We start from the raw sequence: 15938 nt of genomic DNA, 5'->3' as shown, positions 1-15938 counted from the left end.
TATGTACAGTGGAGGGGACATATATCAGGCAGCGGTATGAAGACTTTTTACGACTCTGGCGTTCCTGTAACGAATTTCGCTGTCAGAAATTCGTGATTTTTAACTTCAGAAGTGTCTTTCCTATATACACAATTTTTACCATTAGCAAGAGAAGCAATTTAACCTACAGTACCCTTGGCCTGGTGCTGTGAAAAAATGTCTGTACTCCGCACCAACACCAGGTACCTAAATAAACAGTTCTCCACCTGAAGATGATGGTGTGAAACATAGAAGCGCGTAGTGGCAAAATAAATATGTGGCTGACGTAGAAACTGTTCTATTCGTATTTATCAATAGTCGCAGCCCTCATAATGCCATCCCTTATGGACGAAATACTTATTTTTTTTTACTTCTGGTCCAAAAGTTATTTGGAGTGGTCAAGAGAAATGGGACACTTTGTATGATGCCAGATGTCTGCTTTCCCTCCAAATTTCTGTGACATAACCTTTTAGTATGGCGATTTTACCTTTGCTGCTATAGTTGTAAATCATTTTATGGACCGAGCGAGGTGGCGCAGTGGTTAGCACACCGGACTCGCATTCGGGAGGGCGACGGTTCAGTCCCGCATCCTACCATCCTCATTTAGGTTTTCCGTGATTTACCTATATGGCTCCAGGAAAATGCCGGGATAGTTCGTTTCAAAGGGCACGTCCGACTTCCTTCCCCGTCCTTCCATAATCCGATGAAACCGATGACTTCGCTGTTTGGTCTCTTCCCCCCAAAACAACGTAACCTAATTTTGTGAATGGAAAACCGTTGTCCCGAAAGAATAATATCTTTACTGTACTGTTTGTTCTTACTTTGTCATTTACGTTGTGGCGTTTTGTTGACAGCATGAGAACGACGTTGGATCGGAGTTTGGGATGAGAGCGAAAGGGCAGCGCGATGGACAAGTACGAGAACATCTCCGTGGTGGGCGAGGGCTCGTACGGGCTGGTGATGAAGTGCCGCCACCGCGAGACGGGGCAGCTCGTCGCCATCAAGAAGTTCATCGAGACCGAGGAGGACCAGAACGTGCGCAAGATGGCGCTCCGCGAGATCCGCATGCTCAAGGTGCGTCGCTGAAAGCCTACCTTTTATTTCTCCACTCTACAGAGCCGCAAGATCTGTATACACTGGCTACAATAATGAGGAGACTGTACAACTGCATATTTCTTTGTCCTCATTTTTTACAGATCCCGCAGCTGTATGAGAGCCCTAAAATAAGCCATTTTCGTAAATTTCAAAACCTGGAAATAAATTGGAGATCGCCTATTAAATTTCTGTAAAAGACTCATTCAGGTCGATATCGATTATTGTTGAGTTGTAAATAAATGGTTTTAGTTTCATTACGAGGAGCGTACAATAAGTAATGCAATACATTTTTTTCTCGGCAGATTTCGATTGAAAAAATGCGGAATGTGTTGTGGGACATCGTGAATTATTCCAGTTTCAGCTCCTATAGCTTCATGAAGTTCCGATAGCTGAAGGCGGTATACGTAGCCTTCAGAATGGCGTCTGTAACGGAGGTGCGATCCAAGTAGAGAGCTGCTAACGAATTTCGTTTGGCGGAAAACCAGGTGACTGCAGATATTGCTAGGCGCTTGCAGAATATCTACGGAGACCTGGCTGTGAACAAAAGCACGGTGAGTCGTTGGGCGAGGCGTCCGCCACCATCGCATCAAGGTCGCGCTAACCTGTACGATCTCCCGTGTGCCGTCCAGACGCACACAGCTGTGACTCCTACAATGTTGGAACGTGCGGACACTCTCATACGATCTGTCTGGCCCAATGAATGATGCACTCCGCGGGAAGCAGTACGTGGATGATGGGGAGATCATTGGTGCAGCAAGACGTTGGCTCCAACGCCGACCAGTAGAATAGTAAGTACCATGCGGGCATACAGGCCCTCCCAGCGTTGTGGCGTAAGGTCGACGCATTGAGCGAAGATTACGTTGAAAGATAGGGTTTTGTGACTAGAAAAGCGGGAAATAATATGGTGTGTCGGAATCCTAAATAAAACAACCTGCTTTAAGAAAAAATGTCTTCTACATGTTGTTACATAACTTGGGAGATGCCGTATTTAACTGGGGCTGAGGTTGGCGAGCTACCACTACTCATCTGGTAAAAAAAAAAAAAAAAACACTCAGTCTTCAGGCCACAAGTGGCCCATTGGGACCATCCGACCGCCGTGTCATCCTCAGTTCAGAATGCGGATAGGAGGGGCGTTTGTCAGCACACCGCTCTCCCAGTCGTCATGATGGTTTTCTTTGTTTGGAACTAGCTCCTCAATTGGCATCACGAGGTTGAGTGCACACCGAAAAATGGCAACAGCGCATGGCGGCCTGGATGGTCACCCATCCAAGTGCCGGCCATACCCGACAGCGCTTAACTTTGGTGATCTCACGGGAACCGGTATATCCACTTCAGCAAGGCTGTTGCCTACTCATCTGGTAGCGTCTCCTCATAATATGATGATGCAGGGCTACCTACTGTGTCCAGTGCAACGCTATGTCACACAGGTATGCCCAGCTTCCCTGTCATCGGCGCGGTGTTTCTGTTATTCATAAATGACAAACTAGGTAATTCGCGGATTTAATTCACCGACAACGGTAATTAGTTTCGTACTCCAAAACGAGGTTTTGGAAAACTTGAGAGACCATGTGAGAGTGAAATGAAAGAGTTGTGGAAAACAAAGCACAGAATTTGCAACCCACAAATTAGCATACTGAAGATGTACAGTAGGACATACAACGTGACACGCTGTCAATCTATGAAACGCATAAAAACAGGCCAACTTGTACAATCCTATCTTTTGAATTAATGCTGTTCCTGAAATGAAACGAGACCCACTGAAGATGACCCATAGGTGTCGAAAAGAGTTTGGGTAAAGAAATGCATTGGATTTTCAGAACGCAGAGTTCTAGAAACCCAAATTTGAAAATGAAACGAGACCCACTGAAGATGACCCATAGGTATCGAAAAGAGTTTGGGTAAAGAAATGCATTGGATTTTCAGAACGCAGAGTTCTAGAAACCCAAATTTGAAAATGAAACGAGACCCACTGAAGATGACCCATAGGTGTCGAAAAGAGTTTGGGTAAAGAAATGCATTGTGTTTTCAGAACGCAGAGTTCTAGAAACCCAAATTTGTTTCGGAAATAGGAAAAAACGGCAGAAGGAGCTTCCTGCCCCAGGACAGAGATGCCCCTTTGTATTGAATGTAGTTAGCATAGTGCCAGTGCCGATAAATACAGCATCTGTGAGATTTCCAGGAAAGGTGCTTATTTTTACAATTACCGCTTTGTCAACATAGTTTGGTAAATGAACTATAAAAACTATCTTACATCTTTCATATTACTGCTTCCCTTGTGAAAGTAAAATTAAATACCACACTGTAGTTTTTAGTGGTTGAATTCTCTCCAGCAGATATACCCACACAGTACTGATATGATAAGCGTTTTGTAATCTAACTTGAGAAGACTTGAGTACCATGTGCAGCAGAATTATATTTCCGAAAGAAGTATAGCATTGCATGCCTAACCATTTTCCCAATTAGTAAGCGTGAGAGAGCCGACAGCAAGGTGCACTATTGCGAGATTTGAAGTGGTCGTTTTTAACGGTCTTACTGGCTTAAGAATAAAAAGAAATAACCAAAACAAACTAATTAAAAAAGATCTCATTCCGTTTTAACGCATCAGAGCCTTTCAGTTAGTTTTTACGTATCAGAGTCACAGACGTTGTCAAGGCCTGCTTCATTTAGCTCTTTATATATATATATATATATATATATATATATATATATATATATATATATATATATATATATATATATATATATATATTGCCGAAGGTCTAATAATCTGGTTCCTTTTCACAGAGTAAGAAACAAGCTGCATGTTTTGCCGGTGTAACATATCTTCAAACGGCAATAACGAAGAAACTCGTATCACTTGTTCTAATGACGACCGCTTGTGGACTTACGCTTTTTCCTAAGAGGTGCAATGACCAATAGTAGTCTATTACGTTAGTGTCGCTATACATCACCCCATCCAGTGTGAGGTCATTTACGATTCCAGCACATTTGTTGTTTACGCCAACACCTCCGTAGCCGAGGCAAAATTCAAGTAGGAGTCCTAGTTAGTGCCAGGTAAAGCAAGTTCTTGTCGAGGTAGGCGTAAAGCACAGTTGCAGCTGACTTCCAGTGTTAACTTTTCTATAGAAGGACCAGTGAATAAAACAAGAAAATAAAAGAAGGTTCAGAATGTGAAAGAAGTCCAGGTGAAACAGATAGTATTTGTATGGAATGGCGTAGCCAAAGGAGAATATGGATTAAAGGTAACCAGTGCTTGCTTGAAGGTGGAGAAGAGCGACACACAAAACATCAAAATTACGAAAGAAACGGAACAAATATTGTTGTATCTTGAAAGCAAGCAAAAACAGAATAGCTGAAGCAAGAAAGATATCAAGAGCATGCAGCTATTATACGAACATAGCTTTTGTCAGCGGCAGAACGGTACAGGTACCGAATGTAGACAAGAATGGAGTTTCTGAAAGCGCCCATCCACAGTACAGTAGTCAGTAGAGATTAGATGTGGGCCTTGACATATTTCGATAAGCAACTGGAAATATTTGAAATCTGACGCTGTAAAAGTTTATTAAAAGTCATGTGGATGGGTAACGCCAGATGAAGTACTAGAAATAACAGAAGAAAATAATTCTGTGAAGAGCTCCTGCTTGGTTGTAGAAACATTGTTTGGTCATCTGCTCTCGCACTGAAAAATGGCTCTGAGCACTATGGGACTTAACATTTGAGGGAAATTAGAACTACTTAAACCTAACTAATCTAAAGACATCACACGCATCCATGCCCGAGGCAGGATTCGAACCTGCGACCGTAGCGGTCGCGCTGTTCCACACTGAAGTTGCCGCACTGAGAAGTGAACTTGGTGCAAGAGGAGTGGGCAGAGACTAGAATTCGCGGGGCGAGAGATTTTATGTTGTAAGAATTTCTAAATGAATAGATTAACACAAGCTAGGAAGAGATGCTGGACAGCATCAAATGAATCGAAAGACTTACGGCTAAAAATAGGAAAAGCTGGTACACAACGAAACCAAGCAGTGGTAGCCACGAAAGGTCTCATTAAATAGCCGCTAAAGATAGTTCTCCTCTAAATGTTTAGATTCTTTAATGTTCTTAGTTTTCATTTGTGTTTCTACACGGTCGAAACACAGTGGAAATACCTAGTGAATGTAGCAGAAGTGAAGAGAATCATCGCGAAACAGGCATCTAAAGGATGGAGTTCAGTTTCAACTCATCTCATTTATTATCACATTTCACAGTAGAATGTAACTTATTTTCAATAAAAAGAAGTAGAATGTGTCGCCTAAAGGGTTGCAGCACAACTTCTGTCCACGATGAAAAAAACAAAGGAAGGCGCGAACGCGTGCCTGTGCGATGACGGGTCGAATCCTGGCAGTGGAAGAAATTATCATCGCTAGTGCTTGGCCCTCGAGGTTGGGGGAGGTGGCGACGTACAGTTTCTGATTGTCAGTCTTTACGGCAATGTCCAGGGTTAGTTTCCAAATCTCTCCGCAGTGTCTCATGGAGTCCAACCTTACGGCATTTTTGTTAGTGATCTATCCGTGGAATGGTGTTATATACGTACAATCACCACAGACATTTACATTCAACAGATGCACATAAAAGACAACTGTCTCACACACGGCGAAGGAAAGGTTTAATTATAACTGATAAAATATTCCTGGTTCTTATGCCGTGGTCGGATGTATTGTCCACTAAAGCCCAACGTTTCGTTCCCACCTTCGGAGGACATTTTCAAAGGGAATCGTAATTCCTTTAATGTCCGATTCACGCCATGACTTGTTACTGACTGCAGCAAAATTCCCTTTACGTGTGCCACCGCGCAGTGGCGTGAAGTCACGTGCTCTGACTACCTGGGCGCAATTGGCTGTTGTCGTCCGCTGTTTGCTATTACCCACACCATGGTGGAAGACTCGTACACATCTTCTTCAGCACTGGGGTTCACACGTTATTCAATTTCACGCCTCTCTCCTTCCTACTGGATTTCCTGAGACGTTTAACTGTCTCAGCGGCCATTTAGTATCCGCTTGTGGCTGCCAATTCTGGTTATTCGCCCGCTGAGATAAGACGAGCATTGAGATCGCCGTGCAAGAATCACAGCTATGATGCTTTGTTACGACCGTATAGGAAAAATCTTGACAAAGCGAAAGATCGCGGTAATCTACAAACCCACCCGGAAAATTCAGAACCAACTAAAATTGGGGAAGAGTGGTCGCAAGCAGGAATTTATAGGATTGAGTGTAGTTGTGTGAACGTGTACGCAGGCACTACAAAAAGAACGGTCAAAACGCAAGAAGAGCACAAGGGCCACTGCAGAAGCGGAGAGATTGACAGAGTAGCTGTTGCGGAAGATACTTCGCAGCCAGGAGACCCCCCACATTCATCTTGATAGGATTCAAGTACTGGCAGCCACAAGCGGATACAGTGAAACGCTGTACAGAGAGGCCACAGGTACAGTTAAACGCCCCAGGAATATGAGTAAGAAGGAAAAAAAAAAACTTTGTGTTCTGTCTTACGGCGAGTCTTGTCATGGGGCGAAGCCTCGTCAGAGAGGTCCACCGCATGAGCGTCTAGAGAAGTGATTCCTGTGGTGGTTTCCCGTTGCCTTCCACTGATTATGATGAAATGATAATGAGGACAACAAAACACCCAGTCCCTGCCCGGAGAAAAACTCCGACCCAGCCGGGAATCGAACTCGGACCCCTTGGCGTGACAGACCGCCGCGCTGACCACTTTTTATCTTTTTTAAATCTTATTTTGTTCGTTTTTTAGTTCGTTGCATCTGCTCGGGGCGGACGTCGCAAGACACCCGTTTCAGTTCATCGTTGGTCCATGATCTCAGTTTTTTTTTTTTTTATTACAGAGGGCAGCTAACCGTCTGACCGAACACGCTGAGCTACCGTGCCAGCACCACTTAGCTACCGGGGTAGACAGTAGGAAGGAGGAGGACATGAAATTGAATGAAATCTGGATCCCAGTGCTGAAGATGACGTATACTAGTCTCTCACGATAGGGTGATAGCAACAGCGGACGATGGCCACCGACAACGGCCAATTACGCCTGAGTAATCAAGGCCACTGCATGGGAGCATGCGTAAACGGAATTTCGGTGCAGTCAGTAGTGAGTCAGGGTGTGAACTGGACACGCTACGATCCCCCTTGACAATGTCCTCCGCAGATGGGGACGAAACTTTGATTTCAATGGAAAATCCATCCGCCTACGGTGTAATAGGCCAGATTATTTTATTAAATGTGAAATTTCCAGGTCTGAAAGTTTACATTTTACAAAGGTGTAACTGTACGTGAACGAGACAAACATCTTAGCAATTGGGCAGCTTAATCTACCCCTCGGTGTATTCTAGCCAACCACGCCATACAAGTTTATTATGTACCATGACAGCCCCCCCCCCCCCCCCCCCGACCTCTCCACGAACTGTATTTCAAATTCATCAGACAAGGGTGCGGTGCGATGTGCGTTTGCAGAAGCTGCGGCACGAGAACCTGGTGAACCTGATCGAGGTGTTCCGGCGGAAGCGGCGCTTCTACCTGGTGTTCGAGTTCGTGGACCACACGGTGCTGGACGAGCTGGAGGAGAAGCCGGGCGGCCTGGGGGAGCTGGTGACGCGCTGCCACACCTTCCAAGTGCTGCGCGCCATCCACTACTGCCACTCCAACAACGTCAGTACTCTCCCTGCCCTTTACTGTCCCCTGTAGACGCTCTCATCTGGCAATTGCTTACCACCCTGGTCTAAACACAATTAATTTCTGACTTCTTTCAGTCGATGCTGTTATCTACAGTGAAGTACTATCTGAAAAAAAAGTAAAATACACAGAATTCACTCAGATATTGACAAGGTTTCAAAGTAGTGCTATGACTTGCAACTCACTTTAAATATTCAGAAACGTAAAATAGTGCACTTAGCAAAAAGCAAAGACATAGTATCCTGTTGTTGTGATGTCAGTGAGTCGTAATTCGAATCAGTCAATTCATAGAAATACATATGTCAAACAGTTTGTGGAGATATGAAATGTAATGGTCACACGAGCTCAACTGCAAGCAAGAAGGTGATAGACTTTAGTTCATTGTTAGGATACTGGGGAAGTGAAGTCGGTCTACACAGGAGATCGCTTACATAACTTTCGCACGACCCGCCTTCCACTATTGCTTAAGCGGTGTTAAAACAGTCAGTCCTCAGATTCTTGCTCTTAGAAGCAAATCTACATTCTCGATATATTCCGTGTCTTCACACTCATAGAATTTCAAAACGGATAACAAATTCGCCATACACTATTGCTAGGATTTATTATCCTCCAGTGTTACAATTTCGTCAACAGGGCATTATCGAGTAGTATGCTACAAAAACAGAAGTACAAATCATTTCTCTGTTTCTAAAGTATAGTGCTGAAACAGTAACGAATTACTCATAAACAGGCGGAAAGACCAGTAACTGTGTGAGTAGCTGATCGCCGAACAATCACTGGAAGCAGTGACATCATTAAATATATGACATTATGCTTAAAAATAATCGGAGGAAAGACAGGTGTCAGACTGAGATTCCCTGGAAGAATACTCATAATGACAAGGAAGGGGGGAGTGAGGGGAGGGGGAGGATGAAGAACACTCCGCACGCCATGATCGCAGTATAGAAACTTTTATTCTTTAAAGAAGACCAGTTTCAACAGTCATCGTCTGAACTAAGGAGAGAGAAATTAAGGTACCGAGGGGAGGGGGGGGGGGGGAGGGGAGAGACTACAATTAATTACACCTGTTGTCCGCAGCTCGTGGTCGTGCGGTAGCGTTCTCGCTTCCCGCACCCGGGTTCCCGGGTTCGATTCCCGGCGGGGTCAGGGATTTTCTCTGCCTCGTGATGACTGGGTGTTGTGTGCTGTCCTTAGGTTAGTTAGGTTTAAGTAGTTCCAAATTCTAGGGGACTGATGACCATAGATGTTGAAGTCCCATAGTGCTCACAAGTGAACCTCCCCAGCGCACCCCCCCCTCAGAATTAGTTATAAGTTGGCACAGTGAATAGGCCTTGAAAAACTGAACACACATCAGTTGAGAAAACAGGAAGAAGTTGTGTGGAACTATAAAAATATAAGCAAAATATACAAACTGAGTAGTCCATGTGCATGATTAGCAACATCATGGAGAGTGGAAGCATAGGAGTGCCGTGGTCCCGTGGTTAGCGTGAGCTGCTACGGAACGAGAGGTCCATAGTTCAAGTCTTCCCTCAAGTGAAAAGTTTAATTTTTTATTTTCAGTTTATGTGACAAACTCTTATGTTTTCAGCAATCAGTTTTGGTTATCACATTCACAAGAAACCCTAAATCGGGAAAGGTAGAAGAATCTTTTTACCCATCCGTCAAGTGTACAAGTTAGGTGGATCGACAACATATTCCTGTCATGGGACGCACATGCAGTCACCAGTGTCGTATAGAATATATCAGACGTGTTTTCCTGTGGAGGAATCGGTTGACCTTTGACCTTGCGATCAAATGTTTCCGGTTCCCTTTGAAGAGGCACGTCCTTTCGTCTACTAATCGCCCGGTTTTGCGGTACGGTCGCAAATTACAGACACTAAAATTATTACAGTGAACAGAGACGTCAATGAACGAACGGACAGATCATAACTTTGCGAAAAAAAGAAAGTAAACTTTTCACTCTACGGAAGACTTGAACCAAGGACTTCTCGCTCCGCAGCTGCTCACGCTAACCACGGGACCACGGCGCTCCTGCCCTCAGACACATCTTGATGTTGCTTACCTTGCACATGGACTACTCAGTTTGTATAATTTGCTTATTTTTTCGTAGTTCCACACAACTTCTTCCTGTTTTCTCGATTGATGTGTGTTCAGTTTTTCAAGGCCTATCCACTGTGCCAACTTATAACTAAATCTGAGGGGGGTGCGATGGGGAGGTTTTCTTGTCAGAGCCATTTGAGCCAATTACACCTGTTATATGAAATACGAAATTTCACGTACCTATCCTTATGGAACTTGTTATAAAACTGCAATGTTACATTACGTGAAGTCGAACCACGGAAGGCACTCCACACACACGCGTATCACACATGAATATTGGAGTCGGATATGATTCTCCCAAACTCACCGCACAGCAGCACGCTACAGACGGAGTGTTAACTTTGAGGCGGCAGAAAAGTTACCTATCTCATGCTAAATTATCAAATGCTGAGGTTACAAGCAATTAATAGCCGAATGCCAACTGACCGCACATTTAAAATTACAATGGGTTTGCATTCCACATAAAATCTATAGTCATACAGACTATTTGCATATTTTACATGAGGAGATTACAGTAATAATCCAAAAAAATTATAAATAACCTGTATCTTTAATTAACCAAGAAACTTGACGTAAAGAGAACACCGCAATGGTGCGTGCGCGAATACCAAGCCAGCCAGACCTGGCTTGACTTGTTGTGCTTTCGCTGTAGAATTCATGACATCCATATACTGATGTCTCCAGTATTCCAGTATCGACTAGGTTGCAATGCTATACATGAGCTGCATATGGAGCCTGAAGGTGGCATACTGAATTGCCGAAACTGGTTGTGAAAATAAAATAAAATAAAATGACTTCTCAAATCGCACGGCTGTTCAGCAATTTTACTTGTTAAATAAAGACCTGGAACTGTCCCGGAAAGTATCACTCATGAAAAGGGTTCGGCTACGCAAAAACCACCTTTATTTCTGATGCATCACTATTGATTGCACGTAACGTCAGCGGGCGATCATGTAGCGTGTACTACTTACGCTGTCCAACGGGGAGAAAGAAATCTTTGTAGCGGATCTGCGATCTCTATGTCAACACTCTGTCCGTAGCGTAGCTACGAACTAGGGAGTCATGTCCGACCGCGATAGGCATGGATAGCGAGGATATTATCAGCAGTGTGCATTTTACCAACTACGTATTTTTATCAAGATATATATGTGTGTGTGGAGTGCCTTTTGTGGTTTTAGTTCATCTAATGTAATAAGGAACTTTTATAACAAGTTCCATATGAGACGCGAAATTTTGTATTTTATATGATGTTGTTGTTGTCTTCAGTCCAGAGACTGGTGTGATGCAGCTCTCCACTCTACTCTATCCTATGTAAGCTTCTTCATCTCCATGGACCTAATGCAACCTACATACTTCTGAATCTGATTAGTGTATTCCTCTCTTGGTGTCCCTCTACGATTTTTACCCTCCACGCTGCCCTCCAATACTAAATTTGTCATCCCTTGATGCCTCAGAACATGTCCTACCAACCGATCCCTTCTTCTAGGTGTAATTAATTGTAGACCCTCAGCCCCTCATTACTATTAATGTTCTCTCCTTAGATCAGATGATGACTGTTGAAACCGGTTGTCTAGGAACCGATTGATATCTGGGTATTGCTCGTCAGTGTGGGACCCTTACCAGATAAGATTCGCAGGGGAAATGGAGAAGATCCAAAGAAGAGAAGTGCAACGCATACGCTCACACAAATCAAGTGGCAGACCCCACAAGGTGAGCGTCGTGCTTCACACTGCGGTTTACTGTTAAAATTCCTAAAACGTACGTTGCTAACACAATGAGCCAACATGCTGCTTCGTCCTGGGTATACCTCGGGAAAAGAACATGAAGGCAAAATTAAAAAGGCTATAGCCCACACAGAGGCTTATCTACAGTAGTTGGTTGAAAGTGACAGTGGTACACAAAATATCCTCCGCCACACACTCTAAAAGTGGCCTGTGGAGTATAGATGTGGATGTAGTTGCAGATGTATATAATGACCTGTGCTGGAAATTTTTATAACAATTTATGAATTTGTTGTTATCTATAATATTCCGTACTCAGTTCTTAGCGTAGAGGTCAGATTTAGTGCCGTTGATAGGTTACAAGTAAAAACAAATAGTGAAAACGAAGATAAGATAAAAAGAAACGGATGTTCTTTGCAATGAAATAGTCAGCTTCAGTATTATCACATTGATATTATTTTCTCCTATTGATAAACGGTAATGTGAAGTGTGACTTGGCCGCAGATCGTGCACCGCGACGTGAAGCCGGAGAACGTGCTGGTGTCGCGGCTCGGCGTGGTCAAGCTGTGCGACTTTGGGTTCGCGCGGCTGCTCGCTGCCCCGGGAGAGCCGTACACGGACTACGTGGCCACGCGCTGGTACCGAGCCCCGGAGCTGCTCGTCGGAGACGTCAAGTACGGCAGGTATGCGCTGCAGAAATGTTACTCGCAGTTGGTGACCGGATGCGTTTCTGGAAGTCTGCACCCCATGTGCCTGGCTCTCGTCTAGATCTCGTGTTCAGATGTGTGAACGTTTTCTAAATGTTTGCGTAGCGGCTATCAGAGGCGGCAGATAGATACTCATCCACTGTTTATCCATTTGTATGTGGGGAACCGCCTAAAACGCACTACCGGGCTGGCCGGCTCACCAGCCCTCGTAGTTAATCTCCGATGCGGACTCAATCCGGGGCAGGCCCGTCTCCCCTAATCCCTGAAGCGGTGCGCTGACGCCCTCGGCTATCCGGACTGGACTGTGGCGGCAGATTCTCATCTTCTAAACGAATGGCTCTAACTTAGTGGAACTGTTGCTCAGGTTTTAGGACGTTCACGGTAAAACTTCACAATACGAGATCATTTACATCATCCATCATACGTAATAGCCAAAACTGACACAGATGACAACAGACGATAATATGCTGCCGGAAAAGAAATTAGTACACCCTTCTAGAGGTTTCAATTACTTCAAGATTTATCGTTGAACAATGTACATGAAGTACATGAAATGATTATATTTACTGATCAATAGCACAGTCGGCTCAGAGATACCAGGTATCGATCCATGCTGGAACTTTTCTATGGGTACATGCAAGTCGTCATTTGTCTTCCAAAAGATTAAGAATACTCCACATCCCCATGTGTATCCCCTCCTCCTACAGACTGTCGTAAGCGCGCCTTTGTCTGGGACATACACAAAGCGGTGTCCACATAGCAAGGCCAGCCAGGGCGCACGCAACAGGGACTATGGGATACACTCATGTAGTCCCCAGATGGACATCCTTCCGCCAAAAGCCGGCCGATGTGGCCTTGCGGTTCTAGGCGCTACAAAATGGTTCAAATGACTCTGAGCACTATGGGACTTACCATCTATGGTCATCAGTCCCCTAGAACTTAGAACTACTTAAACCTAACTAATCTTAGGACATCACACAACACCCAGTCATCACGAGGCAGAGATAGGCGCTACAGTCTGGAACCATGTGACCGCTACGGTCGCAGGTTCGAATCCTGCCTCGGGCATGTATGTGTGTGATGTCCTTAGGCTAGTTATGCTTAAGTAGTTCCTAAGTTCTAGGGGACTGATTACCACAGATGTTAAGTCCCATAGTGCTCAGAGCCAGCCCTTCCGCCAAAGGTGTATATAAGGGCACTCAGAGAGAGTACATCAACAACTACACTGAAGTGCCAAAGAAACTGGCTTAGGCATGCGTATTCAAACACAAAGATATGTAAACAGGTAGAATATGGGGCGGCGATCGGCAACGCCTATATAAGACAACAAGTGTCTGGCGCAGTCGTTAGATCGGTTACTGTTGCTGCAATGGCAGGTTATCAAGATTCAAGTGCCTCTGAACGTGGTGTTATAGTCGGCGCACGAGCGATGGGACACAGCGTCTCCGAGGTAGCGGTGAAGTGGCGATTTTCCCGCACGACAGTACACGAGTGTACCGTGAATATCAGGAATCCGGTAAAACACCACATCTCCGACATTGCTGCAGCCGGAGAAAGATCCTGCAAGAACGGTGCCGACGACTGAAGAGACTCGTTCAACGTGACAGAAGTGCAACCCTTTCGCAAATTGGTGCATATTTCAATGCTAGGCCCTCAACAAACGTCACCGTGTGAACCATTCAAAGAAACATGATCGATATGAGCTTTCGGAACCAAGTGCCCACTCTTGACACCCTTGATGACTGCACGACACAAAGCTTCACGCCTCGCCTGGGTCCTTCAACACTGACATTGGACTGTTGATGACTGGAAACGTTTTGCCTGGTCGGACGAGTCTCGTTTCAAATTCTATAGAGCGGATGGATATGTACGGGTATGGAGACAACCTCATGAATTCTTGGACTCTGCCCATTAACAGGGGACTGTTCGAGCTGGCGGAGGGTCTTTAATGGTGTGGCGGTTTGCAGTTGGAGTGAAATGGGATACGTCTGATACGACTCTGACAGGTGACACCTACGTAAGCATCCTGTCTGATCATCTGCGTCCATTAATGTCCATTGTGCATTCCGACGGACTTGGGAAATTCCGGTAGGGCAGTGCGACACCCCGTATGTCCAGAATTGCTACAGAGTGACCACCAAACGCCTTGCAACGTGCTGCAGAAGAGATTTCCACCTCATCATACTCTTATGAATTTATGGACAGCCCTGCAGGATTCATTGTGTCAGTTCCCTTCAGTACTACTTCAGACATTAGTAGAGTCCACGTCGTGTTGCGGCACTTCTGCGTGCTCGCTGGGGGTCCTGCACGATATTAGTCAGGTGTACCAGTTTCTTTGGCTCTTCAGTGTAATTACACAGTACTAAAACTGTGTCTCGAAACAGGATCAGGACTCTACCCTATCGTCGCCGCCCAGAAGAGTCCAACTGGACATGCTAACTGAAGTAGTCATCCTTCATTGGTTTCAGGACTAGATCAACGCTCAAAGATTGAACAGTGTAAGTGAACATTTAACAATACTGCCATGCATCTCCTTGACACTCAAGTTACGTTATATATACTTTCGTGTAATAAATTTCCGTAAATCCTTGCTAATCAGTTTTGCCATATTTTCTGCTATAGTTTGGATACACCTATTTGGCTCCAGGGACGAGCCTGTATACTTGCTGCATGCAAGTAAGGTAGCTCAATAAAAGCAATCATATACCTTTCGGTGGAGCGGGCTCTCGTCCTGTGACATTTACGTTTGACGCCAATACTGTTTGTTGAAAATTTACGAGATGATCTAGAGGTATTTGAAACAATTCGTAATCCTCTGCAGAGGGAGTGCAGTGTTCTATCTAAATGCGAGGACGAGACTTGGAACAACTCCTTTAACACGTGCAAGTCTACAGTAAATTCTAAAAAGTAACGCACTGAAGCAGTATCGTGTTTCTCGTTAAGGTAGGTCATGGTAGAAATTTGAGCCCAACTAAATGGGGCCTTAATCTAAAAGTTTACTTTGCAAACACGTCTATAGTACTGAACGACATACCCAGGGCACAGTCTCGGTTGCAGTTGCCTATGTAACAACTTTCATGGGCAACAAAAATTTGACTTTCAATGTTTCATATAGTTATTGAGTGAATTTAAAAATCTGAACTGTTGTCATAATCTATTCATTAAGAACTATAATTTTACGTTAAAAGTTAAACACAAAAAGTCAATTACTTGTACTACTGTCAGAAACTATTTGTGTGTTGGCGCAGGGTAGCTCAAGGAAAAATGAGACCACTTATCGACGTCTAACAAACTTTACACATAATTTCAAACCTTTACGAAACTTTTTCTCGCTAACGCCCCCAACAGAACGATAAAAGGAGCAAAGTTAATCGCTTACTGAATTTTTCCTTTTCCTTCATGTATAGAAAATGCAGCATTAGCCGTGATGCTTTAATTTATTACGTCTTCACTGCTACTACTACTCGCAGCGAATCTTGCAGACAATATCCACAGATACCACTGAATGTGCCTGCAAAATTATAACACTGTACGACACTTATTTCAGGAAACACACGTTTTGTATATGGGACTTCGTTTCTTTAAAA

The 15938-nt window shown here is 44.3% G+C and overlaps 1 protein-coding gene across 7 annotated transcripts in view; it reads left to right on the top strand.

Moving 5' to 3' along the window:
• Positions 1 to 15938, top strand: part of LOC126323281 (uncharacterized) — a 398774-nt gene that overhangs the window by 225022 nt on the left and 157814 nt on the right. For all 7 annotated transcript variants that reach the window (XM_049994670.1, XM_049994668.1, XM_049994669.1 and 4 more), the window contains exons 2-4: positions 873 to 1092; positions 7605 to 7799; positions 12149 to 12327. In XM_049994670.1, the coding sequence (XP_049850627.1) occupies positions 925 to 1092; positions 7605 to 7799; positions 12149 to 12327 (542 nt within the window). In that variant the 5' untranslated portion in view covers positions 873 to 924. The remainder of the gene's footprint in view (positions 1 to 872; positions 1093 to 7604; positions 7800 to 12148; positions 12328 to 15938) is intronic.

Source organism: Schistocerca gregaria, chromosome 2 (assembly GCF_023897955.1).
Source record: "Schistocerca gregaria isolate iqSchGreg1 chromosome 2, iqSchGreg1.2, whole genome shotgun sequence".
In the NCBI taxonomy this organism is placed as follows: domain Eukaryota; kingdom Metazoa; phylum Arthropoda; class Insecta; order Orthoptera; family Acrididae; genus Schistocerca; species Schistocerca gregaria.
Note: the sequence above shows the minus strand (reverse complement) of the source record. Positions and strands in the feature narration are given on the sequence as shown.